Raw genomic sequence first — 27,824 nt, 5'->3', positions numbered from 1 at the left:
GAAAGAAGGCACAGAGACCAGGGCTCAGATTTGTGCACTGCCCTGGGGACAAGGGCCCTCGGCATCCTGGGAGCCTCACTGCAGAACTCTTGCGCTTTATGTGGATAGGGGATGGTAGGGTGTCTGAAGGCAAGCGGCCTCTTCTCTTTCAGTGTTTTGTCCCCTCCTTCTTCCCAACAATAAAAACAAAAACAAGCCCTACTCTCAGGAAGTTTCTGGCATGACTGGGGGAGTGCACACATAGACAACAGAGAGAATGTGAAGCTTTCTATGATTCTGTCAGTTCTATGGATGTGGGGAAGAGCTTGCTCTGGAAATGAGGGGTGGAGCTTGTTTAGAAGCAGGTAGGAGTCACAAGAAAAACAGGTAATGGTCAGGAACTATGGCGAGGGGTAGGGCAATCTGTATCCCTAGATAATTAGCACAGGTGAGAAGAGTGAGCCAGGCTGAAGAATTTGACCAGGAGGTAGCAGGTGCCCCTGAATTTTTCCCAGTAGAAGAGGAGTGATACGGAAGCGGTTTGCGGTTGGTGTTTGCAATAATTGACACAAGTAGGGAAACTGAGTCTCTGGAGGACAGTGGGAAAGGGAGTGGTGATCTTCACTGTGTTGTGGTCAGGAGCACATGGGGTTCCAGAGCAGGGTAAGAAAGTAAGTATTTCATTGGTATTTGCTGAAAGCCGAATACCAAAGCCAAGATTGAGATGTTTTGGAAGAGAGGAGACTGAAGGTAGGGTAGTTTCCCAAGTTCTAGAATAATTAACCCATTCCCACTGCAGGCCTATCTTGTTTTATTGCAACATCGCCTTATAATGCTTTGCAGATAACGTGCGTGTGTGTGTGTGTGTGTGTTTTGTTGTTTTTACAAATTGAAGGTACAAGACTTCAGTGGAGGAAGTAACTGTAGTTGTGGAAATAGCAAGAGAACTAGATTTAGAAGTAGAGCCTGAAGATGTAACTGAATTGCTGCAATCTTATGATAAAACTTGAACAAATGAGTTGCTTCTTATGGATGAGCAAAGAAAGTGGTTTCTTGAGATGGAATCTATTCCTAGTGAAGATGCTGTGAAGACTAGAAATGACAAAGGATTTAGAATATTATAGGGGCCCTGGCTGGCTCAGTCAGAAGAGCACACGACTCTTGATCTCACAGTTGTGAGTTCCAGCCCCACGCTGGGTGTAGGGATGACTTAAAATTAAAAAAAAAAAAAAAAAACATTAGAGTATTACAGAAACTTAGTTGATAAAGCAGCGGCTGAGTTTGAGAAGTTTGACTCCAATTTTGAAAATTCTGTGTATTAAAGCTGTCAAACAGTATCACACACTGCAAAGAAATCGTTTGTGAAAGGAAGAGCCAATTGATGTACCCAACTTCATTGTCAATTTTAAGAAATTGCCACAGCCACCCCACTCTTTAGTAACCACCAGTCTGATCGCTCAGCAGTGAGCAACATCAAGGCCAGAACCTCCACCAGCAAAAAGATTATGACTTGCAGGGTGCCTGGCTGGCTCAGTCGGTAGAACATGGGACTCTTGATCTCAGAGTCCTGAGTTCAAGCCCCACATTGGGTGTAGAGCTTACTTTAAAAAACTTTTTTTTAAATAACGACTTGCTAAAAGCTCAGATGATAGCATTTTTTAAGTAATATTTTATTTTACGATTTTATTTGAGAGAGCGAGCAAGAGAGAGCAGGGGGAGTGGCAGAGGGAGAGGGAGAAGCAGGCTCCCCGCAGAGCAGGGAGCCCGACGTGGGGCTCGGTCCCAGAACCCTGCGATCCCAACCTGAGCCGAAGGCAGACACTTAACTGACTGAGCCACCCAGGCGCCCCTAAGCAGTATTTTTAAATTAAGGTATGCACATTGTTGTGTTTTTATTTTCAGATATAATGCTATTGCACACTTAATAGGCTATAGTATAGTGTAAACATAACTTTTATATGCACTAGGAAACAAAAATTTTATTTGACTCTCCTTATTGTGTTACTTGCTTTATTGTGGTAGTCTGGAACTGAACCAGCAATATCTCCAAGGTGTGCCTATACCTACCAAAGGAGAGAGTGGTCCCCTCCCTCCTGGACATAGGAAGTTAGCTAGACCAGACCCTTGCTGAATTGAGCCTCAGCTCAGGTCCACTTGTAATTGATGATCAGAGATACTAGGAGAGTCAGGGTGGCAAACATTTATTAGCTGCTCTGTGCTAGATAGAACACTAGATGCTTTGTATTCATTAAGTCATTTACTGTTCGCAGCAACCTCTTGATAAACAGGAATAGTTGCCTCATTTAAGATGAACTGAGGTTTAGTTTAAGACATTTGCCCGAGGCACACGGTGACGTGCAGGAGCTGGGATGAAAACAGCTCTGTCTGAGCCCAGAGCCACTCTGTGCAATCTAGAGGCCCACACCCCTTCACAACCCTGCTCCTCTGGACTTCTGTCAGGGGAGAACAGAGAAGTGGTACAGGATCCATTTCCCACAGAAAAACCATCTGCCCATGGACTGGATCGTCCCTTTTAAGCAGCAGTGAAATTCCAAGATGTAGTGATGAGGAGCGTCAGGTTCTGTGCTTGGGACCAGCTGGGGGACAAAGCATACAGAAGGGTTCACCCTAGCTTAGGCCGGATTAGTATCTAAAACATCCAGATGGAAAGCCACTCTAACCTACCTATCCAAAGTTATAAATTGGTTTCTAGATGCCTTGCTTTAAAGGGAGCAGGGATCCCCTTAACAAGAAAAGACTAGAGTGGAAGAGGGACATCTGTCTTCAAATACGTGAAAGGCTTGCACACATGAAAGATGTGCAATGTTCCGTGACTTAATGGGGCAAACTGAATCCCATGGTGGAGGCCACAGGAGATGGAAGCCAGCTTGGTGCCCGGATACATCTGCCCGATCACTGTCTCAGCAGATGGAAAGTTCGTTGGGGCTCGTGTGTGCAAGGATCTTGAGGACGCTTGCTCTGTGCCATATCCTGTGCTGAGTGGATTACAAAAAGTATCTCAATGCTTTACCCTAGAAAGTAGTTCCTTTTAATGTTGCCATGTTTTAGGTGAAGAAACTGCAGTTTAGAGAGCTTGCTTGCCCAAGACTGATCCACAGGCTCTTGACGTCATGGCACCTCTCCAGCATAGGCTAGAGAACCACACAGGGGGTGGCAGGGCAGGGGGTGGGGGGGCAGTGATGGCTGAGGAAGGGATTCTAGGATCAGAAGGAAAACCTCCTCTCTTGAGGGAAAATGATTTTTTCCTAAAAAGCCAAGATTCTTGTCGCCTGCCCTAACGGGTCAGAACCAGGCCGGGTGACTAGAAGGAGGTGGACGAAACCAGATACCAACCCCAGATCCTGCCCCTGCCTTTCGGGGACCCCTTAGAGTCAGGGCGTTAAGAACCTCCATCTATCCTCACCCTTCACAGAGCAGAAAAAGGAAATGGCCGGCTCTGACAGTGCAGAGCTGTGGCCACAGGGTGGCAGCAGTGCTTCAGCCGCAGAGGCTGGCTCCAGAAGCCCGGGTGAGGCAGATCCTGAGCATGGCTCTCCCGTGAACACGGGGTTTGTCTACAAAGATTGGAAGCGATCCCCACCTTCTGTGAGCTCTGAAACCTTTTGGTCTCCTTCTGCATCCCACTTTTCTATCCACAGGCAAATCTCAGAGGAGTGATTCCATTTTTAACCCCCCCAAGGCAGACATCGGCAAGGGTGTGAATGGTCTGGGTGACCCTGACTGCAGCCACAGTCACGAGAGGGACCAGGCTGGATCATCCCGGCTCACTCTAACCCTGTGGCTCTTCCCACCTTCCCTCTGTTCCAAGACATAGTGCCTAGACCTTCTTGACAGGATTTCCTCTATGCTTTTATTCTCCAAGTTAGGAGAGGAGGTGATCAATTGGAGCTCTCCAACCTGTTGAGGGATTGGGGGTTCTTGAAGGCCCCCAGGGCCTGGCTCTGACAAAGCGTCCGCAATTAATGATGCTTCCTGAGCTCTGGAGACAGGATTTATGCATCTGATAAAGTCTATAACTCCAGGCTTAGAGGCTGGGGGCCGGAGGCTGGGAGCAGGAAGTCCCGCGAGTGCCGTGGGAGGGGATCCCAGGCGGCTCCTGATGGAGCGGTGCCTTTCCATTGCCTGCTCCAGATTCCCCCTCAGGCTGCTGCGGGGTGGGGGGACTGGGCCACAGCAGGGATAAGAGGTGCGGATGGCTGCGGGAAGGCGGATGGCAGCATGGAGTCCGGGCGGGCCACAGTGCTGCTGCTGGTGCTGCTGCGAACACACTGGGGCTGTGCCAGGGGACCGGGGCACGGAGGCGAGGGAGACCAGGTCTTCGTGGTAAGTTACCACCCCATCCCCGTGTCACCATTTCTCTTTGTTTTTATTTTTTAAAAGATTTTATTTAGAGAGAAAGAGAGTGGGAGGAGGGGCAGAGGGCAGGGAGAGAATCTCCAGCAGGCTCCACGCCGGGTGCAGAGCCGACGTGGGGCTCGATCCCACAACCCTGAGATCATGACCTGAGCCGAAACCAAGAGTTGGCCGCTTACCCGACTGCGCCAACCAGGCGCTCCCCCACCCCCCCACATCACCATTTTTCTATTTCGGCTTGAGACTTGTGCTCTCAGTTCAAATACTCTGGCTGCCAGGATCTTCAGTGGGTCCGCACATCCAAGGAAGTGGCTCCTCAGCCTCCTACAACTGGCCTCTGGAAGTCACTCCTTTGCCCTTGTGAACTAAATGTCCAAGGCCTTTGCCCATCTTCCCTCCCCAATGCCCCTGAACCACAGGAGGAAGACAGCGGACCCCACCCACTGCAGGAGGCCCAGATCCCTGGGTCACTCTTGAGCTCCCTGCTCCAGGCCATGCAGAGACCCAGCCGGAGCCCAGCCTTTCTGTTTCAGCCCCAGAGGTGAGTCTAAGAGGGACACGGGCAAGGCAGGAGCCAAAGGGGAGGGTGGGGGCTCGAGAAGGGAGGTGCCGAAAGGAACTACAGTTGAAGATGAATCTCTCCCAAGGTTTGGCACAACCTCCCGGGGCTCCTGGAGCAGCGAACAGCTGAGTCCCCGAGCTGGAGAGGGGCTCAGCTCCCCCTTCTGGAGCCTGGCTGCCCCTCAACGCTTTGGGAAGAAGTGACACGTCATCCCTTGATATGTTTGCATGCGAGGCTGACAACTAAAAGTGCCATGCCTCCCCTGGCCACCCCCCCCCAATAAAGTTGTCTGGCTTCTGAATCCACGTGTCTGTCTGAGACTTGGGGAGAGAGCCCCAGGGCAAGAGCCGCAACCCGTCTCCACCAAACCAAGCTCTGCAGGGACTCAGGTGATGGGGTTCCTGGAGCTCACTGCACCCAGCTTCCCGCCACCAGATAAGGTGGGGAACAACGTGGGGAGGCACAACCTCCCCTTGCCATCAGCACTAGGCAAGGGAACAGAAAGAGCAGGGTTTCAGAATCCAAGAGGCAGCGCATTTATTCTGGGCTCTAAGGGAGAGCCCCCTGGTTTCATTCCCACTCATCACGACCAGTGACATGAGAACGGATCTTGGGCCAGCCAAAGCCCCGTGGTCCCTGGCTCCTGGGCCAGTGTCCTCCTCAGCCTGCAGGCAGGCAGTCTGTGTCAGAGGTAGAGATGGCACCTCCAGGGGTACCAGAGCTGAACAGACTCAAGGGCTGCGGGAAGAAGAGCGAGGAGCAAGGACGTGTGTCCGTGAGTCCAGCTGGGGCTTTACTTGCTGCCCGCCATGATCTTGAGGTACTGCAGGGCACGGCGAGCGGCCTCACCACGGGCTGCCTCCCTGGTCGGTGCAGAGCCATGACACACGGTCGCCGGCTGTGTGGACAGCTCCACCAGGCACTGGCAGAGCCCGCTCAGGCTCAGTTCCTCTGGAGACCAAAAGAGAGGGCGGAGGCAGGTTGGGCGGGAAGGCAGCACCGGGACGGGTGCATCCACATCATCATCGTGCCCTCCCCAACCCCCTTCAGGCCCGTCTGTACTTGCTCTGGCTCAGTCCCCACCATCCCCCGGCCTCCCAACTAGCCATACCAATATCCAGGTAGCTGACATGGAAGGCCTGTTCCTCAGAGAGCTCACTAAGGACACTGCAGCAGGCAGGGCCCAGGGCACCTAAGGCGCCCAAGGAGCAGCTGCGGAGGGACAGGATCTTCTCTCCCACTGAATTTCGCAGAGAATCCCAGGTGCAGCCTGGGCCCCGGTTCCGAAGTCCATCCAGGCGGGAGCCCACACCCTGACAAGATGGGGACAGTGAGAAAGATGCAGCTGTGAGCCAAGACCCAGGCCTTTAACAGACATTCGAGGCCAAGGAGAGAAAGCCCACACAATGAATGCTTCGTCCAGCTCGCCTTCCCCTAGTGGGCCCCCTCTAACCACTAGAGTCTGGACCAGGTGTCCCGGCAGCCTTCCTCATTCCAGCAACAGCAGGCCCCACGGCCCCCGCCCGGGGCCAGCTCCCCACGGCACTCACCCACCAGGCCAAAGCTGAGGCTGACAGGGGGCCCAAGGAACTCTGGGTCTGGTAGGAAAATGGGCAGGAGCTGGCCTGGGATCTGGAGAGGCTCACTCCCGAGTGACAGGCCCAAGTCCCCAGTGGCCTGCCTGGCGTGGAGGATGGACCACAGGGCCTGGCCCACACAAGCCACTCACAATGGAGAAGTGGTCGTCATCGGGCTCTGCCTCATTCCCATCCCGGGCATCCAGAGGCACCGTGTGCACCCGAAGCAGCATTTTGGCGGCCGCGTTACGCTTTGCCAGCTTTTTGGAAGTGCCGCTGCCTGCGTGTGGGGAGAGGATTGCTGGATTATGATTCCCAACAGGCCCAGTGCTTTCCACCCAGCTCGAACTTGGGTTGAGGGTCCCCCATGGGATGTCAGATGGAAAGAGGAACTCAGGACCTGCCATGCAGCTAAGAACCTGGTCAGCCAGTGAGGGTGGGGGGAGGCCAGCGCAAGGAAGGAGCTAGGAGTAAGGAGCCGAGCCAGGGGGCTCAGCCAGGAGAGTGGGGCCATAGCAGAGGGAGGCTAGGAGCTGCCTGTGGCCGGGGCTGGAGTAGCTCTAAGAACTCCCCTCGCCCAGTTACCAATCTCAACGAAACGCTCCACTCGGCAGGTCATGGTAAACTCTTTGCGGTGGGCTGGCCCAGACTCTTGGGTCACCGTGTACTCAGGCAACCGCCAGCCTTTCTGCACCACCAGCTCCTTGGGAGGGAGAAACACGGGTGCATAAGGCAGAGTGAGAAACGACTCCTCACATCCTCTCCCTCCTACCCTGGGAGCCTCAGATTCCAGGTTAGAGGAGGAATGAAGGGGGCTGGGAAAAGCCCTCAGAACAGGGTAAGAGCCCCCACATAACCATCCCTCACAGCCCCAGGTTCAAGGGAAGACAGGCATGCACAGGAAATGAGGATGGGGGCACACCTGCAGAGCGCCAACAGGATTGCACTCAGACTGCTGAGGGGAGACGGGGGGCTGCACCTCCATGGGGGGGCTCCTGAAGGAACAAGCATCCAGGGCCAAAGCTGATGGGGCTGTCCCTTTTGTGGCTGCCCATGAGTCCTAAGCCCTGCTCTGGTGTCCCCACTACCATCTCCCTAGTCCCTGCCAGGCAGGGAGCTGTCTATCCAAACATCCAGGCTGCTTCCTCCCTTTCCCACCCAAGTGAGGTCTCTTCCAGGGCCCAGGCCCATTGAGATTTTCTGGAAACACAGGATCATCACCTTGCCAGGACAGTGGGAGAGGGGCTGTATATCCAGTCCCTGGAAGCACCTGATGGGAGGCACACACAGGACCATCATGTGACCAACTCAGAAGAAAATGGGGCCTGCAAGACCCTTCAACATGGTCAAACATCATCCCTGTGGCTATTTAAAAATCATAAATTACCTCCTGTCCCAAGAGCTTACCAACCGGTGCAAATTCTTCACTTTCTGGTCCCCAACTATTCCATCCTCTGTTTACTCTCAGACTTCCTCCTGGCCTGACCAGCCTGGGTCCAAGAGCTGGGGGGCCAGGAGCCAGGACCCCCTCCTCCCCCACTTCAGGCAGGCAGGAAATACAAGATACCTGGTTGGAACAGCAGATGGACCCGGAGTGGCAGCCGCTGCAGCAGTAAAAACTGGAATGTCCTCAGGCAGCGAAGAGTCTAGGGGAGAAAAAGAACTTCCCGAGGGGAAGGGGGCCTTTGATTCACACCCATGTTGGGGGTGGGGGGCGTAGAGGGTGGGGACCCAGGTCCTCCTGACCTGCCCACTCCCTAAGAAAACTCCTTCCCACTGGAGCCAAAGACTCAGGGAAGCTTAACCACCAGCTTTTCCTCCTCGGAGCCTTTGCTGCCAAACACTGGATCAAGAAGACTGAGAAAAGGGGAAGGAGGGTCTCTTCCTACCCAGAAACACGGAGGCAACAAATTCCAATGTGAGTGTGGAAGAGGGAAGGGCAACCTGCTAGAGAGAGGAGGCATGTTGGGGTGCAACCCCTCTAGCCTCAGCCTCCACCCCTTTCCCTCCCTAGCCTGGGCCCAAACCACAGCCACAACCCCTTGACAGTCCCCCCAAAGGATCCTTCACAGCAGCAGGGGCCTTGGCAGCATCCTGCTCTGTCCAGAGGAAACTCTCAGGAAGGGGCCAGGTCAAGGTGGCTAAGTGTCACCAGGCCAGGCCTACTGGGCAGAGGAGGTGGCGCAGCGGCCTGGGTTCCTGGCAGGGCCTCTAGGAAGCCTCGGCTGTTCCTCCCTCACCTGCTGTCCTCCAGGGCCGGCTCCAGCATGCTCCCCCCTTTGAGGTGTTTGAGGGCCACCTCAGCTGCCTTGTGCTTGGCTGCCTTCTTGCTGGGGCCCTGACCTGAGAGAGGGGCGTGGGCAATACTGGAGGTCACTGGGAGGACAGAAGAAAAACCAGCATCCCACAGCTTCTCTCCTCATAGCTGGAGGGAGTCAACCAAGCCCCTCTCACCAATTGCCCCTGCCCAAGACTGGAAGCGTTACACTAATTACTGGAAGAGGGGGCTTTTATCTTCCCCAGAGCTCCCCAAATCAAGCCATGCCAGGCAGAACTGCCCCTGAGCTCAGACATCTTGGGTGGAGATTCTTTCTTTGCCTTACTTTCCTCTGGGAAGCACTTTCTTTTCTCTCAATAAATAGAGATGGCTGGGAAAGTTAGAAAGAGGGTAGGCTCTAGCGGCAAGGCCTGGCTCTGCCACTCCCCCCAGGCACGTGACCTTACACCACTCACTGAATCCCTCTGAGCCTCAGTTCCCTCATATTCACCATGAGGATACTACCATCTATGTCACTGGATTAGACTGTGGTTTAAGGTTAACTAGGAATTTGATCAAGCACCTGGAACAGAGCCCAGTGCAGCGGGCACTGACTCCCCCAAATACTTCACTGAGAATTCGGTTTATCTCTTCTTTCTCCTCCAGGATGATGACAATTGCCAGATCCCTGTGGCAGTCCTGCTTGCTCCTCTAACTCTCCCAAGTCCTACCCACCTCCTCAAAGTCCCGTTTTCCCAAACCAGTTAGTGGCTTTTCCCCTGAAATCTCTCCTTCCCTCACTGGCCTTGGAGAAAAGGACTGGGAAGAGACTCCAAGAAACAAAGCCAATAGGGCCCTGTGAATGCACACCCCTGCCAGGCTGCCCAAGCCTTCCTCACCGGTGCAGCTGGTGTCGCCAACGGTGACCCGAAAGGTGAAATTAGGCTGGTGGGCTTGGCCCTCGGCTTTGAGAAGGTCGTACACGGGCGTCTTCCCTATTCTGGTCCCATACTCCTGCAGAAGGCTGATCGGGGTCTTGCCCGGGTTGGCCGCCAGCATTTGCTCTATACTGGGGGAGGCGGGGGGCACAGACCCTTATCACACCTCCAACTCTGCACCCACCTGGCCAACCACTGTCATATCAGACCCAGGCACACTATGGGAGACATAGGGTCCAGGGGACCCCAGACAGTACAGCAGACATTGGCTGGATTCAATGTGGAGTAGAGATTCAGGCTGGGAAAGCAGGGTCCACTGCCCCCAGAGCAAGCGGGGAGTGCACGGTTCCTGTCTCAGTTAAGGAGGAGGATCCTGTACCCCAGTGCAGTTAGGAAGTGCATGTCCCCTGACACAGTGCAGGCCAGGGACCCGGTACGCACCAAATGCACTGAATGTCGAGAGCATAAAGCCCAGTGCCCCAAGTGCAGTCTGGGAACCGGGCCAACCCCAAACTATTTAGAGCAGGAGGCAGTAGCCACTGCCGGGATGCATGCCGGGAACCACGGCCCACTACCCCAGTGCTTGCCGGGAACAACCCTCAGGCCAGGTGCATGCTGGGGCCGCGCCGCTACCTCCTCCGCACCGCGCCACGCTTTTCGCCCGGCAGGGATCGGTACGAAGCGGCTCACCTGGGCAGCCCGCAGCCCGTGGTAGTGCCGGAGCCCTGCTCCTCTTCACTCATTCCCACCTCCGTCCCCGCGGGCGCCACCGTGACTACAGCCTCTACGCGCCCCAATACACCGCCGACGAGCTAGGGCCGGGGCCAAGCCCCGAGTCGCGGCCGGTCGGGCCCGCCGCGGGGCATGCTGGGACATGGAGTCCCCCGCCCATCCGACTCCATGAGTCTCCATCGGGAGGGGAGCTATCCGCCCCACAACCCTCCTCGTGGTTTGCTCTGGCATGCAGCACCGCCTTCAGGGAGGAGCAGAGCCCTCCTCCACTGTCGCTTCCCGAACTGAGGGCCGTTTTGGGGGGTGGGGGGTTTAATAGCGTCCCGCCTCCTTTTTTATGCGTCTCGGCTCCCCGGAGCGGGCATGCGCAGTAGCAGAGTGGAAGCGGCTGGGGGCGGGGCGGTAAGGGCTAATTCGAGCACCCGGTCCTTTGACTCGCGAGAAAACTACAGAACCCAGGAGCTCGCGCGTCATCTTTGTCGCAGCTGGAGGGGCAGGGTCAGGCATGCACGGAAAGCTTCGCGGTATAATTGGTTATTTCCGATTGCGCTTACTTGCTGTCGGCAGATTGCGATTGGTTACTTTACCGAGAGGGGCAGGGACAAGGAAAGAGTCAGCCCCCCTTTAGCTCCGCCTCTTTATTGAGGAAATGTTGTGATTGGTCCAGGGACGAGGCGGCTGTCGGATCCTGGCTCTTTGCAGGCTGGGAGGGTGGGCCTTACCTGGACGCGGGAGGAGACTGTTCTTTGCCCCTCAAGCGCTGGAGCAAGCGAAGTCCGTCTCAGGCAGTTGCCCCTCAGCCCTCGGCTTAAACTCCTGGCCCTTGGGCCTTCGTCTCACAGCACCTGCTTCCTTCCTAGGCTGCCCTTCACCTCCCTTCCCCTTAATTCTGGCCCGCAGCCTGTCTGGTTTCAGTTCTTTTCTAAAGCCTTTTTTAGGATGACCCTAGTTCTGAACCTTTCTGTAGCTGGCCAGGAGACCCCCTCTGGAGCCTGAGAATCAGGCTATAGCGGGACGACAGGATTAGAAGGACTAACGCAAGTCGTGGTCTCATTCCCTCTGCCGTGGGTCTTGGGTCTCTCAGCCGAAGAGACAGCAACAGAGGATTCTGGCCTCTTAAAACGAATCCACTGATCTGGGTGCAGAGCAGAACACATGTTTGGGTCCCAGAGCTCCAGTCCCTCCTCCCCAAAGTCTCACGACCACTGGGTTAAAAGATGTAGGAAAATCTTGTGACCTTGGAGAGAGATCACGAAAATGCCTGGTTCTAATGAGTGTCCTGAGAATGGGTCAGGTAGTGGAGGTCCAGGGGAATCTTGTAATGATAATGAGGAACACTGGAGGGGGACGGGGCATTGAGCTGAGTGGATTCCAATTGGGTAGAACGGGAGTGGTGACAATTAGGGGAAGGAAATCTGGCAAGACCGGCATGACAGGGGGAGCAAGGCAAGAGCGCTGGGCGGCGGGGGCCGGGGGGTGGTCCCATGTTGAGGGGCTTCTGTCTCAGGGTATAGGAGGGAGTTTGTAAGACTGGTCATAGGGGGCTCCTGCGGAATCAGCGTAAGGCCCGAGGTGCGACTGCCACAGGACACCGCTTGCAGGGAGGTGAGGGGCCCAGAAGGGCCAGCGACGAGCCTGGAGCGCGCCGGATGGCAGCAGCAGGCTCCTTTAAGAGGCCGGCGGCTCCAGCGCAGCATCCCCCGCTCAGGGCGTGTCCGTCCCGGGGGGCCAGGGGCGGGGGCCTTGGAAGGAGCGGGAGTTCAAGCCGAGTGGGGACGGGGCTAGGGGTCGGGGGGTGGGGGGAGAAAGCTGGGGCTGACACCCGTGCACCCGGACACCGCACGAGCCTCGCCTGTGACAGCGCCCCGGGTCCGGTCGAGGGCAGCGGGGGGAGGAGAGAAGGAGGAGGAGAAGGAGGAGGAGGCGGGAGCAGCATCCGGAGCCGAGCTGCAGCAGCGCCGCCTTTTGTGCTGCGGCCGCGGAGCCCCTGAGGTGAGAGCCTGGCCGACTTGGGGGGGTGGGGGGCAGGGATGGGTCCGGGTCCAGGGATCCGGGTACCGAGGGAGGGTCGAGATGCAGATGTGGCGGGGTGGGGTAGGGTGGTGCGGGGATGCTGAGGTTGTGGGGCGGAGGAAACTGGGGACCTGGACCCGACGCCTGTGGGGATGGGAAGGAGGGGAACGGAGCGGAGGGACGCCGCGGCCCAGCTTGGAGATTAAGGGCCTCCAGAGCTGGAAAGGACCGTACGGGGTGGGGGTGGGGGGATGACTGGGGGACAGACTTAAAGGACAGCGGGCAAGAGAACATCCTCCTCTCCTCCCACTCATCCTCCAGAAGGGGGAGAGAGAAGGAGGAGGAAGAGTTTGGGCCCCCTCAGGGAAGGAAAGGAAGGACAGGGCCTGATGTGCCCACCGTCCTCCTCACCACCAGCCCCTCTCCCCTACCCAGCCCGCTGCACCTGAGGATTATGGGCTGAGAGCACCTGTTCCTGGATGCCCAGGTGATGGCCCTCCTCCCCTTCCCTCTGATGCCCCTAATCCCCTCCAGCTGTGGTATTCACCTTCTCCATCCAGCTGTTGCTTCTTCCCCTCCCCCATTCATTTGTGGTTTTCTCCCTCTTTCTCTCCATCTCCTCTGTCTCCCCTAACCCAATTCCCCAGCCCAGGCCTTTCAGGAACCTCCTCCCTTTCCCCCACACATTTCTCAAACTCCTTGGCTAAAAAATAAGAAAGAATCTGTTCCACACAGTTGTGACTCCTGATAACTATGGCCTTGGCTGAGGGAAGGGAAGAGAAGGGGTCAGAGGCTCTGTACACAGTGGAAGGAAATTGGTGGGGTGTCCCTTAACATAGAAGGAGGAGTCCCACCTTTGGGGACTTTAACTCCACACCTGCTCCCTCTTGGGAGAAGAGTGGGTGGGTGGCCCTCAACCAAGAAGGCATGTGCCTGAGGTCTCTCCCCCACCCAGAGTCCTCTCAGCCACAACCAGTGCCTCCCTCCAAATGACATTTCCCTTCCAACTCGCAGGATGGACTTTGTGGCTCTGGGAGCTCTGATTGTCAGCCCAAGGGTAACACCAAGGGAAGGCAAGCACAAGGGATTCTGGAAGGAAAGGGCTCAAGCGCTCCCTGGCCTTCCTGTCCAGACAGCAAAGTTTCCCAGAGCTTCAGCAGGGCCTGCTCTCTCCCATCTCACACTTCAGGGTGGCCAAAAGTGCTTGCCTTCTCAAGCCTGCCACTCACCCATTCTCCCAGTGGGAACTGAGGTGATGCTGGGGAGACCAAAGGTGTGATACCCCAACTCCAGCCCCCATGAACCACAACTAAATACCCATCCCCGAATTAAACCCAGTTACGGGCAGAGGAGGCAAGAAGTTTAAGTAAGGACTGGCTTTGGACGTCCTGTGTGTCCCTACAGCTAAGGATGGCAGGACCCCTCTCAAAACCAACGGCTGGTTCCCCATCCTTCTCCTGGAGGTGATAATGTGGTCATCTGGCTTTGCCAAGAGAGAGGACCCTAAATCCTAGTACCCACCACCCCAGACTCACCCAGTGGCATCTCTCATGCAGTCCCCCCCAACACCCCCCGCCCGGCCTGGGGAGGAGGAAGGGACTAGGAGTCCCTCCTGGGGCAGAAGGAGGATACTGTGGAGACGGGCCAGCAGGTGACACGTGGGCTTCATGAGAGGTTGCCCACAGCGACTGGTCTGTCTGTCTCATTTGCTTCTAGAAGGACCAGGGTCATCTTTGTGTTGGGGGAAGGTGATGAGGCAGGGACACTATGGCAGAGGAGCCTAAGGATCACCCAGGACAAAGAGCCCTTGGCCTTGGGTTCCTTCTTTCTTTGCTCTCCTTTTTCCCCTTGTGTTTGCCCACCTCCCTTTCCACCTGTACCCTCTCTACTGCAGACGAGGAAAAGGGGAAGAACGGAGGGGAATCATATTTATAAAAGAAACCCTGCTCCTGCTTGTTAGGCACTTTCAGCATGGTTCGTGTTTCTAGGGAGCTTCCTGTGTGCCAGGTCCTGGGCCAGGAACTTTACTGGGATTATCTCACTAGTGTTACAACAAGACTAAGAGTTGAGGAGTGTTCTCATCATCTCTGTCTTAGGGATGAGGAAATGGAAACTTAAAGAAGTAATCTGTTCAAAGTCAGAAAAGCAGTTTGGGGGAAGAGCTTAGGTCTTGAATCCAGGCCCGTCTGATCCAGAGCCACCGTGTTCCAGACTGTACAACCACTGTATGACAGGGGTACCTCAGTTCCAGTTCAGAAAGAAGAGACAGGTTTGTTCGGAAGTCTCTTACTCCAGGTTGCCTGCCTTGTCAGGAGCAGAGACAGGACATCAACCAAGCCTCTCTGATTCCCAGGCTACCCACTCACCCACTGTCCCAAGCCAGGTGACAGGAACGGATGGGCACGCTAATTTGTATTTCCTCATTTTCAGTTCAAAATCGATTTATTATTATTTTAAAAGCAATTCAAAGTTATTACTGAAATATTAGAAAATATAGATAAGCCACAGGAAGAAAATAAAAATACCCACAATTCCACCTACCTAGAAACTGTTACACTTTGGTATCTGTCTTTCCAGATCTTTTTATATTTTTATTTCTTTATGATTTTTTGTCTTCCAGATCTTTTTAAATGCACATCCACCTCAGGAACTATTTGCTTAATTGTGCTGAATTTCTTTCAGGTCCACCTGAGGGCCTTAGTAGGAGGGATGCTGTGGCCCTTCATACCTTGCTCCTACCCCCTCCTTTCCCTTCCCTTCCATTCTGACCTTAAAGGGTAGGGCTGAGGGGTGACCCTGGGCCACGTTGGCCAGGGGGTGAGTATGTAGTGCAGGCCTTCTCCCTTAGTCCAGAGGAGGTGGAATGGTAGGATCTGCAGAGGAAGGACTGAGGGTCTGGAAGCAAAGAGAGTAGTGACTGGGGACTCCAGCGCCCCACTGCCACTGTGACCTGGTTTCCCTGGAACCCAAGACTGAGAAATGTCCTGTGGAAGTAGAAGGTCAGAGACCCAGTCTCCCTTTTTCTGGTCAGACAGAAGAGATGGCCTCTCCAGAATCCACAAAGACAGACCTGGTGTCCAGCCAACCAGGAGGACAGAGCCAGGAGCCAGCCATTGTGCTCACGGCATTCCCCACATCATCTTAACCGTCCCCACCCCAGAAGGTAGGCTTGGGAGACTTGGAGGGGTAACATTCTTTAACTCGTGGCAAAACTGAGCTCTCTCCAAATCCAAAGTTTGCTTTTTCCCTAAATAGCATCACCCCATCACTGCCCAGCTGATGGGAAGAAGAGGTGGTGGTGGTGAGGGGGGTCTCAGGGCTTGATCTGTATGAGGTGGGGGGGGCTGGATTTACGGGTGATCTCCAGTTTACCCCAAGTTCTCAGGGGAAGACATTTCCCCCTGATGAAGGCACTGAGAAAGCTGTAGTGCTTTCCATCTGAGAAGAATCCTGTGTCCAAAAAGAAAAACAGCTACAGCCAGTGGCCAGGAGGCAAGGTCAGGAGGGGTCATGGTCCTTTGTCCTGTCAGGATCTCAAAGCCTGTAGAGGTGGAACTAGCATCCCCCCAGAATCTTGGGTTTCCTTTCCCTGTGAAGACCTTCCTTGCCACCGTCACTCAAGAGAAAAGGGCAATCTTCCTCTTTTTGCTGAGTGCAAACTGAGGTCCAGGACAGTGGTGAGTGCTCAGTGTGAGAGCCCACAATTTAGACAGATGGCCTGGCCTCTCAGCTGAGCCCCCACGACTGCCAAACATGCAACTCGGCCTTGAGATTCCGCTGTTAGAACAGGACAGTAGGAGAAAGAATTCAGAGGGTTCCCTTGCCACAAGCTTCCAGCACCTCAGGCAGAAGAACCCAGGAGGAGGAATAAACAGGGGGACCTCCCTGCCCCCACTCCACCACAGGCTCCTGAAGGGGCACTCTGGGAATCACCAGCAGAGAATCAGGTAGCTGAAACCGAGTTAGGACCTCCCAGGATGTCCAGAGAGCCTCTTTCCCTGGCAGATGTATAGTTTAGGGACCACGCTGTCCCCTCACCCAATCTGGAATTCTGCACAGTAAGCACTTGGTAAATATGGTTGACAGAATGATGGAGATATCCACCCCCTCCTGTCACATCTCTGCCCTTCCTCCATGCTCTGCATAATTGATGGCCAGGGAGACAGTTCCCCTCCCCCAGGGTGACCGAATGTCTAGGCCAGGGGCTCCTAGCATGATATGCCCCCAAAGCCCCGGCGCCAGGGCCCAGCTGGGGGGCAGTGGGACACAGCTGGCAGGTCAGAGATAAAGGAAACTGAGAGGGGCTGTGTGTTGGGAGAGGAATCTCCAGTTGACTGTAGCTCCCTGGGGCCTGGCTTTCCCCGACTCCCTCAGGTCAATCTGGAGGAGCTGTATTAGCCTAAGAACAGGATGGGGGTGGCCTGAGGAGCCTGGCTAGATTCCCTCCCTTTCCCCAGATCACATCTCCTACTTCTTCAGGTACTCCCACTGCCCTAAAAGACAAACAGGTGAAATGGCTCCTCTCCCTGTCTCCCTAGTTGCTAGCCCTGGATACCAGCGGGGCCTCTGGGGAAGCCTGGTGAACTGGAGGGAGGCTTGGCGGCAAGTGCCTGAGCATGTCACCCTCTCTCTGCCTAAAACTCCTAGTTGCCAAACACCACATGAGGACTGAGAACTTCCTTTAAAAGTCCAGGTGTTGTGCCTAGTCAAGGCTCATCTTCTAAATAGGAAAGAACTGGGAAGGGCACAGATGTTCTCCGCGTTTTCCAGTTCTTTCTCGGCTACTTTTTCTGTTTCCTCTCTGCTTTTCAAATTCAGGTGTTCCATCCATCCTTTTCCCATTTGATTCTCCCTGCTCTTTACTGTTTCGGTCTCTGAATCTCTCCGCTGCGCCTCCCCCTTCACCCCCTCCGCTTTCTGGGTGTGCCTGTCGCCCTTTCTGTGTCCGTCTCCCTATCTCCCCATCTCCTGCTTTCTCTGTGGCACTGCTGCCCCAAGGCCAACCCAAGTCCCCTCTCTCCAACACCCATCGCTCTCCCTCCGCTCGGTGCCCGGGCCCAAGATTTGTCTGCATGAGGGGTCGAGGGAGGTATGCGAAGGCGGGCAGCACACAGGCGGCCGGATGAAGGGGCAGGGGGTCCACGCCGGCGACCCCCGCAGCCATCCCGGCCACCAGCGCCTGGGCCAGCCCGGGTCAGGGGCGGGGCTCAGGTGCAGCCCCGCCCCCGCCGTCGCCGCTCACGTGACTCTGGGCTAATCTTGTCCTGGTGACTTCACACGCCGCCTCGGGCCCAGTCGTCATGGTTACGCCGCAGCGCCCAGCGCTTCCCCCAACTCGCTGAGTCCCCTCCCCTTCCCCACCCGGACCCCCTCCTTCCGCAGCCGGGCCCCCGCCCCGGTTCCAGCCACGCGCCCCGCGCCACGTGACGGCCGGGAAGGAGGTCGGGAAGGGGGAGGGGGCGCTGGGGCCGTAACCCCTTCCTCCCCGCCTCGAAGGGCCCTTGCTGGGGCTTCCCGCGGGACCCGCGAACGGCCCGATCCAGCCCGCCCTCCTGGCCGGCCAGCCCGGCGGGAGCGCCCGCGAGGCCCGGCTTGGGGGCGCAGGCGAAAGCCCTAGGATCCTGCAGAGTAAATTCTTGGCCTGTGTTTGTCATTGGCCTTACGGTGTACATCCAATCCCTCCACGGCGCCGATATCTCGTAGGCTATGTTGAGGATTCAGAGGCTGGATCTGACTGTGACTTAAGCTTTCTGAGCCTCAGTTTCCTCAAGAATATAAAGGGACCGACGGTAACAGCTCCTTCTCTGGGTGGTGGTGAAGAGCCAAGGAGCTACTGCGTCCGTAGTGCAGGGGCGGCCTTTAAGACGACCGCGCGTGCTGTGCGAAGCCTGGGATCCCTGCGGGAGCGTCGGGCTCTCAGGGAGTGCAGGCTGTCAGAGGGGCCGGACGCCTGAGCACACGGTGCCTCCAGGATAATGGGAGCCATGACGGAGGAGGTACAGGGGGCCGTGCCAGCCCACAAGGGACATCAGCTCAGAGCGGGGGGCGGGGGGGGGGGGATGCGCAGAGAGGAAGACTTGCAAGATGAAGTGAGATTTGGAGAGCTAGGGCATGAGAGGTGCCTTCCAGGCAGAGAACGCCCGGGGGCGGAGCTTGAGCCTTTTCCTAGGAGAGGGCACCCTGGGCAGATTATCCAATACCTGTCTCTTGGGGTGAGTTTCGTTTTGAGGATTAAATGAGCTAATGCGCCTATGCGCAGAGGCTAACGTACATAGTAAGCCTTCCCTAAGAGTTAGCCATTCTCATTAGGTGCCCTGGCACAAAGCCTGTTGTAGCCTGATGTCCGTTCTGTGTGGCCCGGGTACCAACAGCAGTGGGAGACGAGGCTGGGGAGCGACCAGAGCATGGAGATAAGGCTGCTGGACCAAGGGCAGTAGGGGGTTATTAAAGGGTTTGAAGCAGAAGAGGGGGTGCTGGCCAATTTGTATTTTAGGAAGATCCTTCTAAAGGATGGTGGAAAATGGAGGTGGGGGGCGCTGTGTAAGTATTGGGAGACTAAGAGGCAGTCCTGGGCTAGCTGACACAGCTGAAGAGGCCTGAATTAAGACAGTAAGATGGGACTGGAGAGAACAGACCAGCATTGGGTCAGCGCTTTTCAAATGGGCCAAATTCAAGTAGGAATTACCTGAGGTGCTTGTTAAATATGCAGATTTCAGGCCCACCCAGAGCCACTGAAAAATCCTTGAGAAGCCTGGAAAATGTCTTAAAAGAGCTGATACCATCAGAAGTGCCAAACCTCTGTGTCGGTCTGTGTCATCATCCAGTGACCCCCTTTTTATGTGTAGATTCCTGTCACTCCTCTCCCGCGGTGATTCGGAGGCTCTGATGGCAGGCGTTCAGGAAGGACCCTATTATGAGGAACAGTTAGAGCATCACTGTCCTCAGGAATCCTCACATCTCATGATTTGTTAGCTGACGAGATGTGCAGGGAGATAGAAGGCTAGAATGACTCCAGATACCAAGCTCTGGACAAGTTTGGTATAGACTGAAGAGTTCGCTGTGCATGAGTGATAGCTAGTTTATCCCTTTGTACAGATGGAGAAATTGAGGCCCAGATCCGGTTTGCCCGAGGTCACACAGCCAGTATGTGGTAAGAGGCAAGGCTAGAATTGAGATCCTGTTTTTAAACATTTATTTATTTGAGAGAGAGCGCACAGGGAGACGGAGAGAAGCAAACTCCTCTAAGCATGGAGCCCGACACAGGGCTCAATCTCAGACCCTGAGCCAAAATCAAGAGTTGGATGCTTAACCAACTGAGCTACCCAGGCGCCCCCAGATTTTTCTTTAAGATTTTATTTATTTGGGGCACCTGGATGGCTCAGTCGGCTCAGGTCATGATCCCAGCATCCTGGGATCAAGTCCCAGTCTGGCTCCTTGCTCAGCGGGAAGCCTGCTTCTCCCTCTCCCTGTGCCTGCCGCTTCCCCTGCTTGTGTGCGCTGTATGTCAAAAAAAAAAAAAAACTTATTGGGGCACCTGGGTGGCTCAGTCGTTAAGCGTCTACCTTCGGCCCGGGTCATGATCCCGGGGTCCTGGGATCGAGCCCCACGTCGGGCTCCCTGCTCAGCCAGGAGCCTGCTTCTCCCTCTCCCCCTGCTTGTGTTCCCTCTCTCTCTGTGTCTCTGTCAAATAAATAAAATCTTTAAAAAAAATTATTTATTTGAGGGGCACCTGGGTGGCTCAGTTGGTTAAGCATCTACCTTTAGTTCAAGTCATGATCCCAAGGTCCTGGGATTGAGCCCCGCATCAGGCTCCCTGCTCAGTGGGGAGCCTGCTTCTCCCTCTCCTACGCCCCTGCTTGTGCTTTCTCTCGCTCACTCTCCCTCTCTCTGTCAAATAAATAAAATCTTAAAAAAAAAAAAAAAAAGAGGGAGAAGCAGACTCCCCGCTGAGTGAGGAGCCCTGATGCTGGGCTCGCTCCCAGGACCCTGAGATCATGACGTGAGCTGAAGTCAGATGCTTAACCAACTGAGCCACCCAGGCGTCCCTAGAATTCAAATTTTTTTAATGGTTACTTTTTAAATAGCACCTAGTTACGAGAATTGGGACAAATCTCCATTGTCTGGAAAGCTGGTACTTGGTTTGGAAGCTGGGGATGGGGCGGTGGAGAAGAGGAAAGGAGACAGGGCCTCTGTAACTGACCCCCTGGGGGAATAGCAGAACAGATGTCAGGGCTCAGGGGGATGAAGCAGTAGGCTCCCGCTTGTCCTGACACAGCTTCTGCATCCCCCACTGGATGGTTCTGCCTTGTTTCCCCCTCCCCCACCCCGACTGTGCTGGGGGATAGGAGAGCTGATGGGTTGCAGGCTTCACTTACCTTGGCGAGGCCCAGGTGTGTGCCTGTGAGCACTGGAGAGGGAGACCCAGATGAGAGCCCCGAGTGTGCCTTAGGATGACTCTCACGTGAGGTTAGTGCTCCTGGGAGGCCTCGGCCGTCTCACGTGTAAGTACACGAGGGGGAGCCCCAGGTGCCTCACCAGCGTGTGGGAGGCCCAGGAACGTCAGCTCAGAGTGCCTGCGTGTCACCTGTGTGTGCCTCAGGGTGAGGGAGACCTAGGGGTGTTACTATTGTGTGCCTAAGGCTGAGTAAACGGTGTGTGTCTGAGAGACGCTTATGTGCCCTCTGCGTGTGCATGGGAGCTTCAAGTGACAGAAATATGAGCTCCAGAGGTGAATTACAGTCATCTTACAAGGAGAAGGGGACGAGCCTCTTTACCACAGTACTCGAGTTTCAGACCGATCGTACCAGTATGTACCTGAGCAGGGCTGTTCCCCGTGTCTACGTGAGGATGATACTCAGGTACGTTACTAATAGATGCTGGAGAGGAATCCTGTGTATCAGGTGACTAAGATGGGTCCCAGGTGAGACGTGGAGAGCGACGGGTACCTGAGGGCGAGTGAAGCTCAAGTGCTATTTCCAGTAGGGCCGTTGGGAGCCCAGCTCCCCCACCAGGCTTCTGCCTCCAAGGTGAGGCACTCCAGGCTGGCGCACCCCAGGCTGACCACCCCGCCTTGCTCTGTTCCCCCAGGGCCCAGCGCTCGCCACCGCCCCGGGCCCAGAGGCCATGGCCTGCCTCCATGAGACCCGCACGCCCTCCCCTTCCTTCGGGGGTTTCGTGTCCACCCTAAGCGAGGCGTCGATGCGCAAGCTCGACCCGGACACTTCCGACTGCACCCCGGAGAAGGACCTGACGCCTACCCAGTGTGTACTTCGAGATGTGGTGCCGCTCAGTGGGCAGGGTGGGGGCGGCCCCAGCCCCTCCCCAGGTGGAGAGCCGCCCCCTGAGCCTTTTGCCAATAGTGTCCTGCAGCTGCACGAGCAGGATGCGGGGGGCCCCGGGGGAGCCACGGGGTCGCCTGAGAGCCGCGCGTCCCGCGCCCGAGCCGACGAGGTGCGGCTGCAGTGTCAGAGCGGCAGCGGCTTCCTGGAGGGGCTCTTCGGCTGCCTGCGCCCCGTCTGGACCATGATCGGCAAAGCCTACTCCACAGAGCACAAGCAGCAGCAGGAAGGTAGGCCGAGCCCTCGTCTCCCCGACATCTGTCGGACAGCCCCATCTCATCACCCGAGGACCCTGTCCCCCTAGAGCGCAGCCGTAGCCCCTCCTCCGTCCAGGAGCCCTCGACTCCCTGCTCCGTAGGGCGCCCGCTCATTTCCTCACCTGTTCCCTCAGCCCTCGCCTTCTTGGCCTCCTGTGGCTCATTTCCGGCCTCGGCCGCCGAGTCCTATCAGCCAGCCCAGTGCTCTCCCCGTGCCTGACCATCCTGAGACCCTGCGTGTGGCTCTCTCTGAGCCTCGTGGCACTGCGTCTCCTGTTCACAGACCTTTGGGAGGTCCCCTTTGAGGAGATCCTGGACCTGCAGTGGGTGGGCTCAGGCGCCCAGGGCGCTGTCTTCCTGGGGCGCTTCCACGGGGAGGAGGTGGCTGTGAAGAAGGTACGGGACCTGAAGGAGACGGACATCAAGCACCTGCGGAAGCTGAAGCACCCCAACATCATCACCTTCAAGTAAGGTCCAGGGCAGGGGCTGGAGCCGGGACTGTGGGCAGGGACCTGCTTGGGCGGCAGGGGTCAGGCCCCCCGCCTTCCCTAAAGGCGATGCCCAAAGGGGCTGGGTGGGAACGGGGGTTCCAAGTGTGAATCAGGGGCACGCGAGGCTGGCCCGGGCCCTGATGCCACTGTTTGGCCCCCCAGGGGCGTGTGCACCCAGGCTCCCTGCTACTGCATCCTCATGGAGTTCTGCGCCCAGGGCCAGCTGTATGAGGTACTGCGGGCTGGCCGCCCTGTCACCCCCTCATTGCTGGTTGACTGGTCCATGGGCATCGCCGGTGGCATGAACTACCTGCACCTGCACAAGATTATCCATAGAGACCTCAAGTCCCCCAAGTGAGTAAGCCAGCAAGCACAGAGAAGCTGATGTGCATGGTCTCCTGCAGGTGACCTCACCTGTCAGTGTAGCCGTCTCCCTGCTTCCAGACCCTGTCCTAAGTCCGTGTGGCCATCTCAAAAACCCCTCCCAAATGACAGTCCTATTTCGGGAGGGCTGTGGCAAGCCCCCGGCCTCTGGGTGTCCCAAATGACTTAAAAGAGAAAGTTAGAGTTGCTGCAGCTAGATGAGGTGTGGAGGGGCCTGGCCCCCAGCTGACTACAATCTTTACCAGCATGCTAATCACGTACGACGATGTGGTGAAGATCTCCGATTTTGGCACTTCCAAGGAGCTGAGTGACAAGAGCACCAAGATGTCCTTTGCAGGGACGGTAGCCTGGATGGCCCCTGAAGTGATCCGCAACGAGCCCGTGTCCGAGAAGGTCGACATCTGGTGAGGGCCAGGTTGAGGACGGAGACGGGCAGGTGGCCAACCCCAGGGAAGAAGGGGGCTTCCAGGGCTTCTGGAGGGACCCCCTCCCAAGGGATGTCCCCTCTCATCCCCAGGTCCTTTGGTGTGGTGCTATGGGAACTGCTGACTGGTGAGATCCCCTACAAAGACGTAGACTCCTCAGCCATCATCTGGGGTGTGGGAAGCAACAGTCTCCATCTGCCTGTGCCCTCCGGCTGCCCAGACGGCTTCAAAATCCTGCTTCGCCAGTGTTGGTAAGGACGGCCTGGCAAAGCTGGAAAGCCGAGGGTGGTTTCTGGCGGTTAGACGGCACCTAGGACCCAGGCCTCCAGGCCCAGAATCCTGAACAGGGCAAGAGGGACAGAACTCCCTCGTATGATTGAGACAAAACTCTGTGCAGCCCTGGGCAAGTGCCATCCTCCCTGAGCCCGTTTCCTGGTGTGTAAAAGGGGGACACCAGTCCCAGCTAGCCAGAGCAGCCGGGGTGCACCTGTGAAGGGCCGGCACAGCCCCCAAGCATGGCGGCTGGAGCCTCGAGTTGGCTGCCTTAGAACACAGGAAGGAGGGTCCTCGAGCCTTGCCTGGAACCTAGACTTGAGGGGAGGTTGACTAGATTTCTAATCTTTGGTTAACCATTTCCCAAAGTGTGTTTCTTTGAATGGAGTTACTCAGAAAAAGGTGTCTGGAAAATAGGATTAAATAGGTCTCCCTACTGCAGGCCTTCGATGTACTAACGGATAGTAAAGCTAGTGGACAAGGGGCTTCGGTCACAGAGCACATTCCAGGATGCTGTTCTCCAGGGCCCACTTTGGGAAAGGATGCTCTAGTTCCTTTCTGGTCGTCCCTAAAATTTCCGTCTCCCCCAAACTCCATGCCCTCCAGGAACAGCAAACCAAGAAATCGTCCGTCGTTCCGCCAGATCCTGCTGCACCTGGACATCGCCTCGGCCGACGTCCTCTCCACGCCCCAGGAGACTTACTTTAAGTCCCAGGTGTGCTGTGGGCGGGAAAAGGCATACCCCAACTCCCCCGTCTGCAGAGAGGACGAGGCCCTCTGAGGGGAGGTGGGGAGGGGCGGACAGAGTGGTAGGTTCACTCTTAAGGGCCGAGACCCCGTCCTGACCAGTCCCGTGCCTGCTCCTACTTGGCTCCCGGTCTGCAGCTCAAGGGAGGTCCCTCACCCCTGTCTCTTCACCCCCTAGGCAGAGTGGCGTGAAGAGGTAAAGCTGCACTTTGAAAAAATTAAGTCAGAAGGGACCTGTCTGCACCGCCTAGAAGAGGAGCTGGTGATGCGGAGGAGGGAGGAGCTCAGGTGTGGGCCTGTGTCTGGGAAGGGGATTTCGTCAACAGCAGGGACCGTGGACCAGTTCCCAGAGACTGGGACCAATTACGGCACCAGGTGATGCCAGCTCACCTCAAAGAGACCCTTATGCCTGTTTCAGACACGCCTTGGACATCAGGGAGCACTATGAACGGAAGCTGGAGAGAGCCAACAACTTGTACATGGAACTTAATGCCCTCATGTTGCAGCTGGAGCTCAAGGAGCGGGAGCTGCTCAGGTAACCGTATGCGCCCCGTGCACTAAATCTTGTGTTCATGGAGCTGTGACACAGAGAACCTACTGAGCCTGGGTCCCCCTTTGTCTGATCACATGCCCAATCGAGGTTATGTTGTCTTTAGGAGGGAACAAGCTTTAGAGCGGAGATGCCCAGGTCTGCTTAAGTCACACCCTTCCCGAGGCCTCCTGCATGGGAACACGATGGAGAAGCTCATCAAGAAGAGGAATGTCCCACAGAAACTGTCACCCCACAGTAAAAGGTGGGACCAGAGTTTAGAAGTGTCGAGGTTTAAGAATGGCAGGGGGAGTGCTAGAAGCAGGGATGGAGATCAAGGATGCCCGTAAGACTGAGCTGGGGTGGGGGTGGAGGGGTGGACTTTGTACTACCCGAGGTTAGGGAGGGCTTTCAGGTTGGTAACTTTGCTCACCTCAGACTTGTACTTTCCCTCCCCTACCAGGCCAGATATCCTCAAGACTGAATCTTTGCTACCTAAACTTGATGCTGCCCTGAGTGGGGTGGGGCTCCCCGGGTGTCCTAAGGGCCCCCCCTCACCGGGACGGAGTCGTCGTGGCAAGACTCGTCACCGCAAGGCCAGCGCCAAGGGCAGCTGTGGAGACCTGCCTGGGCTTCGTGCAGCTTTGCCACCCCATGAACCTGGGGGACTAGGAAGCCCAGGGGGGCTAGGAGGGGGACCCTCAGCCTGGGAGGCCTGCCCTCCGGCCCTGCGTGGGCTCCACCATGACCTCCTGCTCCGAAAGATGTCTTCATCGTCCCCGGATCTGCTGTCAGCAGCACTGGGAGCCCGGGGCCGCGGGGCCACAGGGGGAGCTGGGGATCCTGGCTCACCACCTCCAGCCCGGGGAGACACCCCGCCAAGTGAGGGCTCAGCACCTGGCTCCACCAGCCCAGATTCACCTGGGGGAGCCAAAGGGGAGCCACCTCCACCAGCAGGGCCTGGTGACGTTGTGGGGCTGCTGGGAACTGGAAGGGAAGGGACGGCGGGACGGGGAGGAAGCCGGGCTGGGTCCCAGCACTTGACCCCAGCCGCGCTGCTGTACAGGGCTGCCGTCACCCGGAGCCAGGTAAAGTACGGGGCGGTGCCTTAGCTCTTGCCCTTTCCTCCTCCCTGGGGCCCTCGTCCGTAACCCCCCTCCTGTATCAGGTCTTCATCTGAAGCCAGTCCCTACTTACCCCTTGACTATGTGCCCTTCTCTTGGGCCCTTGCTGACCTCTTTCCACTTTTGACCACAGTCCACTCCTCTCTCCTGCAGAAACGTGGCATCTCATCAGAGGAAGAGGAAGGAGAGGTGGACAGTGAGGTAGAGCTGCCCTCAAGCCAGAGGTGAGCGACACAGCACGGGAGGGGATGACAGTGTTTTGCTTTGGGGGCTGCGGTGTGCCAACCGTGACCCCGGCCTCTCCCACACACAGGTGGCCTCAAGGCCTGAACATGCGCCAGTCACTGTCCACCTTCAGCTCAGAGAATCCATCTGATGGGGAGGAGGGCACGGCCAGTGAGCCCTCCCCCAGTGGCACACCTGAAGTTGGCAGTACCAACACCGACGAGCGGCCAGATGAGCGGTCTGATGACATGTGTTCCCAGGGCTCAGAAATCCCACTGGACCCACCTGCATCAGAGGTGGTTCCTGGCCCCGAACCCAGCTCCCAACCCATCCCACACCAGGACCTACCCAGAGGGGAGCAGGTGAGTCACAGAGACAACTAGATACTTTAAGGAGCAGATGCTTAGTTATTTAGGACCTAACGGATAGATGAAGACACCAGAAAGACAGGTATTTAGCCTCCAAGTCACTCAGTATGTGAGCCCAGTTCCTCCCGTACCAAGGAGCAAATATCCACAGGGTAGACTTTGAGAGGCCCATGGTATAGAGCACATGGTATGGTTCATAGGTTAGCAGTGTTGCTTGTACGGTAGCTCTAAATCCCAGCCAGGACAAACCCTGACACCGGGAACCTGGTGCCTTGGCATTTCGTGGCCTCAGCCACTGAACTCCGAAGACCATGGAATCAGCGAGCTGCTGGCTATTACAAAGACCTCAGTGAAGGATCCTGAAGGAATCCATCCGTAACGCCAAGAGCTACCGAGCCTCACCTCACTGCACTTCTACTCTTCTTCACAGGGCCCTCCCAATAACGAGGACTCAGACTGTGACAGCACTGAACTGGACAACTCCAACAGTGGTGAAGCCTTGCAGCCTCCAGCCTCCCTCCCTCCATGAAAGCCACTCTTAACTCCTGTACATAGAGAAATTATTTATATAAATAATATATAAGCGCCACATAATCAACAGAGAAAGATGGGGCTGTCCCAGCCTTAAGTCAGGCTCAAGGGAGTCTGACCCCTGACCAATTCACCTGATAAATTCTAGGGCTACCGGCAGCTGTGGAAATGAAGGACAAGTATTACCCTAGAGCTGTGGGTACGGGCAAACTGGCCCCTTCCTGCTTCACCCCATTATGTTCAGCGAGCGGTAAGGCAATAGAAAAGCCAGACTTGCCTCTTATGTTCCTCTATACTCTTTTCCCCCTAACCCTGGGGAGGAGGAAAGGGAGCCACTTAGACTGCACTTTTTTGTTTTCCGTTTACTCTGTTTACACATTTTGCACTTGGGAGGAGGGAGGCGAAGGCTGGGTCCTCCCCTCTGAGGTTTCTCAGGTGGCGATGTAACTAATTTCTTTGTCCCTCCATTTCTCTGCCCAAGCCCTGGCTTAGGGCCTAGGGGGAGCTTAGGAGATTGTGAAAGCATGTGATGGCTCAGGCTGAAGAAAGGGGATGATGTTTTAAGTCCCTGCTTTTATCCTGGCGCCTGACTGGGGTGGGGACTGTCATATTGTAACCCCTGTGAAAAAATCTTAAAATATAACCACTCCATGCAGGCCCAGCTGTTGAGGGTTTTCTTGGTGAATGTATGGGGTAGTAC

The 27,824-nt window shown here is 56.1% G+C and overlaps 3 protein-coding genes across 10 annotated transcripts; 2 read left to right on the top strand and 1 right to left on the bottom strand.

The window, feature by feature from the left end:
* Positions 1 to 342: 342 nt before the first annotated feature.
* Positions 343 to 5,216, top strand: NPFF (neuropeptide FF-amide peptide precursor). The gene is made up of 3 exons (XM_036124174.2): positions 343 to 4,323; positions 4,773 to 4,894; positions 5,001 to 5,216. The coding sequence occupies exons 1-3, from the start codon at positions 4,219 to 4,221 to the stop codon at positions 5,116 to 5,118; spliced, it is 345 nt and encodes a 114-aa protein (XP_035980067.1). The 5' UTR covers positions 343 to 4,218; the 3' UTR covers positions 5,119 to 5,216.
* Positions 5,217 to 5,427: 211 nt separating this feature from the next.
* Positions 5,428 to 10,665, bottom strand: TARBP2 (TARBP2 subunit of RISC loading complex). 3 transcript variants are annotated; one of them, XM_036124171.2, is made up of 9 exons: positions 10,378 to 10,657; positions 9,649 to 9,818; positions 8,733 to 8,835; positions 8,060 to 8,155; positions 7,415 to 7,487; positions 7,078 to 7,195; positions 6,645 to 6,772; positions 6,027 to 6,228; positions 5,428 to 5,866 (listed from the first exon to the last, which is right to left on the bottom strand). In XM_036124171.2, the coding sequence occupies exons 1-9, from the start codon at positions 10,428 to 10,430 to the stop codon at positions 5,709 to 5,711; spliced, it is 1,101 nt and encodes a 366-aa protein (XP_035980064.1). In that variant the 5' UTR covers positions 10,431 to 10,657; the 3' UTR covers positions 5,428 to 5,708. The 3 variants fall into 3 exon arrangements, with proteins under 3 accessions (XP_035980064.1, XP_077932191.1, XP_077932190.1); XM_078076065.1 differs by lacking the exon at positions 10,378 to 10,657 and adding an exon at positions 10,129 to 10,261; XM_078076064.1 differs by lacking the exon at positions 8,733 to 8,835 and having other exon boundaries at positions 8,060 to 8,138; positions 10,378 to 10,665.
* Positions 10,666 to 12,226: 1,561 nt separating this feature from the next.
* On the top strand, positions 12,227 to 27,780 carry MAP3K12 (mitogen-activated protein kinase kinase kinase 12). 6 transcript variants are annotated; one of them, XM_036124114.2, is made up of 15 exons: positions 12,227 to 12,411; positions 15,464 to 15,595; positions 21,520 to 22,000; positions 22,311 to 22,494; positions 22,681 to 22,872; positions 23,148 to 23,306; positions 23,420 to 23,578; positions 24,207 to 24,315; positions 24,526 to 24,635; positions 24,766 to 24,882; positions 25,004 to 25,141; positions 25,340 to 25,964; positions 26,154 to 26,224; positions 26,314 to 26,587; positions 27,024 to 27,780. In XM_036124114.2, the coding sequence occupies exons 3-15, from the start codon at positions 21,556 to 21,558 to the stop codon at positions 27,120 to 27,122; spliced, it is 2,682 nt and encodes an 893-aa protein (XP_035980007.1). In that variant the 5' UTR covers positions 12,227 to 12,411; positions 15,464 to 15,595; positions 21,520 to 21,555; the 3' UTR covers positions 27,123 to 27,780. The 6 variants fall into 6 exon arrangements, with proteins under 6 accessions (XP_035980007.1, XP_035980010.1, XP_035980008.1 ...); XM_036124117.2 differs by lacking the exon at positions 15,464 to 15,595 and adding an exon at positions 12,868 to 12,919; XM_036124116.2 differs by lacking the exon at positions 12,227 to 12,411 and adding an exon at positions 12,868 to 12,919.
* The last annotated feature ends 44 nt before the right edge of the window (positions 27,781 to 27,824 follow it).

The sequence above is a fragment of the Halichoerus grypus genome, chromosome 6 (assembly GCF_964656455.1).
Source record: "Halichoerus grypus chromosome 6, mHalGry1.hap1.1, whole genome shotgun sequence".
Taxonomy (NCBI): domain Eukaryota; kingdom Metazoa; phylum Chordata; class Mammalia; order Carnivora; family Phocidae; genus Halichoerus; species Halichoerus grypus.
This window is presented reverse-complemented; position numbering and strand designations above follow the sequence as displayed.

What these genes read in the sequence shown, in the direction of transcription:
- NPFF (XM_036124174.2), top strand. Translation starts at nt 4,219, where the DNA reads ATGGAGTCCGGGCGGGCCACAGTGCTGCTGCTGGTGCTGCTGCGAACA. An exon ending in AGGGAGACCAGGTCTTCGTG is followed by an intron (nt 4,324 to 4,772) that starts GTAAGTTACCAC and finishes CCTGAACCACAG; the next exon opens with GAGGAAGACAGCGGACCCCA. An exon ending in TTTCTGTTTCAGCCCCAGAG is followed by an intron (nt 4,895 to 5,000) that starts GTGAGTCTAAGA and finishes ATCTCTCCCAAG; the next exon opens with GTTTGGCACAACCTCCCGGG.
- TARBP2 (XM_036124171.2), bottom strand. Translation starts at nt 10,430, where the DNA reads ATGAGTGAAGAGGAGCAGGGCTCCGGCACTACCACGGGCTGCGGGCTG. An exon ending in ATCCTGTTGGCGCTCTGCAG is followed by an intron (nt 7,196 to 7,414) that starts GTGTGCCCCCAT and finishes CTCCCTCCCAAG; the next exon opens with GAGCTGGTGGTGCAGAAAGG. An exon ending in ATGACGACCACTTCTCCATT is followed by an intron (nt 6,229 to 6,644) that starts GTGAGTGGCTTG and finishes CCATCTTGTCAG; the next exon opens with GGTGTGGGCTCCCGCCTGGA.
- MAP3K12 (XM_036124113.2), top strand. Translation starts at nt 18,408, where the DNA reads ATGGGAGCCATGACGGAGGAG. An exon ending in AAGGAGCGGGAGCTGCTCAG is followed by an intron (nt 24,883 to 25,003) that starts GTAACCGTATGC and finishes TGTTGTCTTTAG; the next exon opens with GAGGGAACAAGCTTTAGAGC. An exon ending in CTGCCGTCACCCGGAGCCAG is followed by an intron (nt 25,965 to 26,153) that starts GTAAAGTACGGG and finishes TCTCTCCTGCAG; the next exon opens with AAACGTGGCATCTCATCAGA.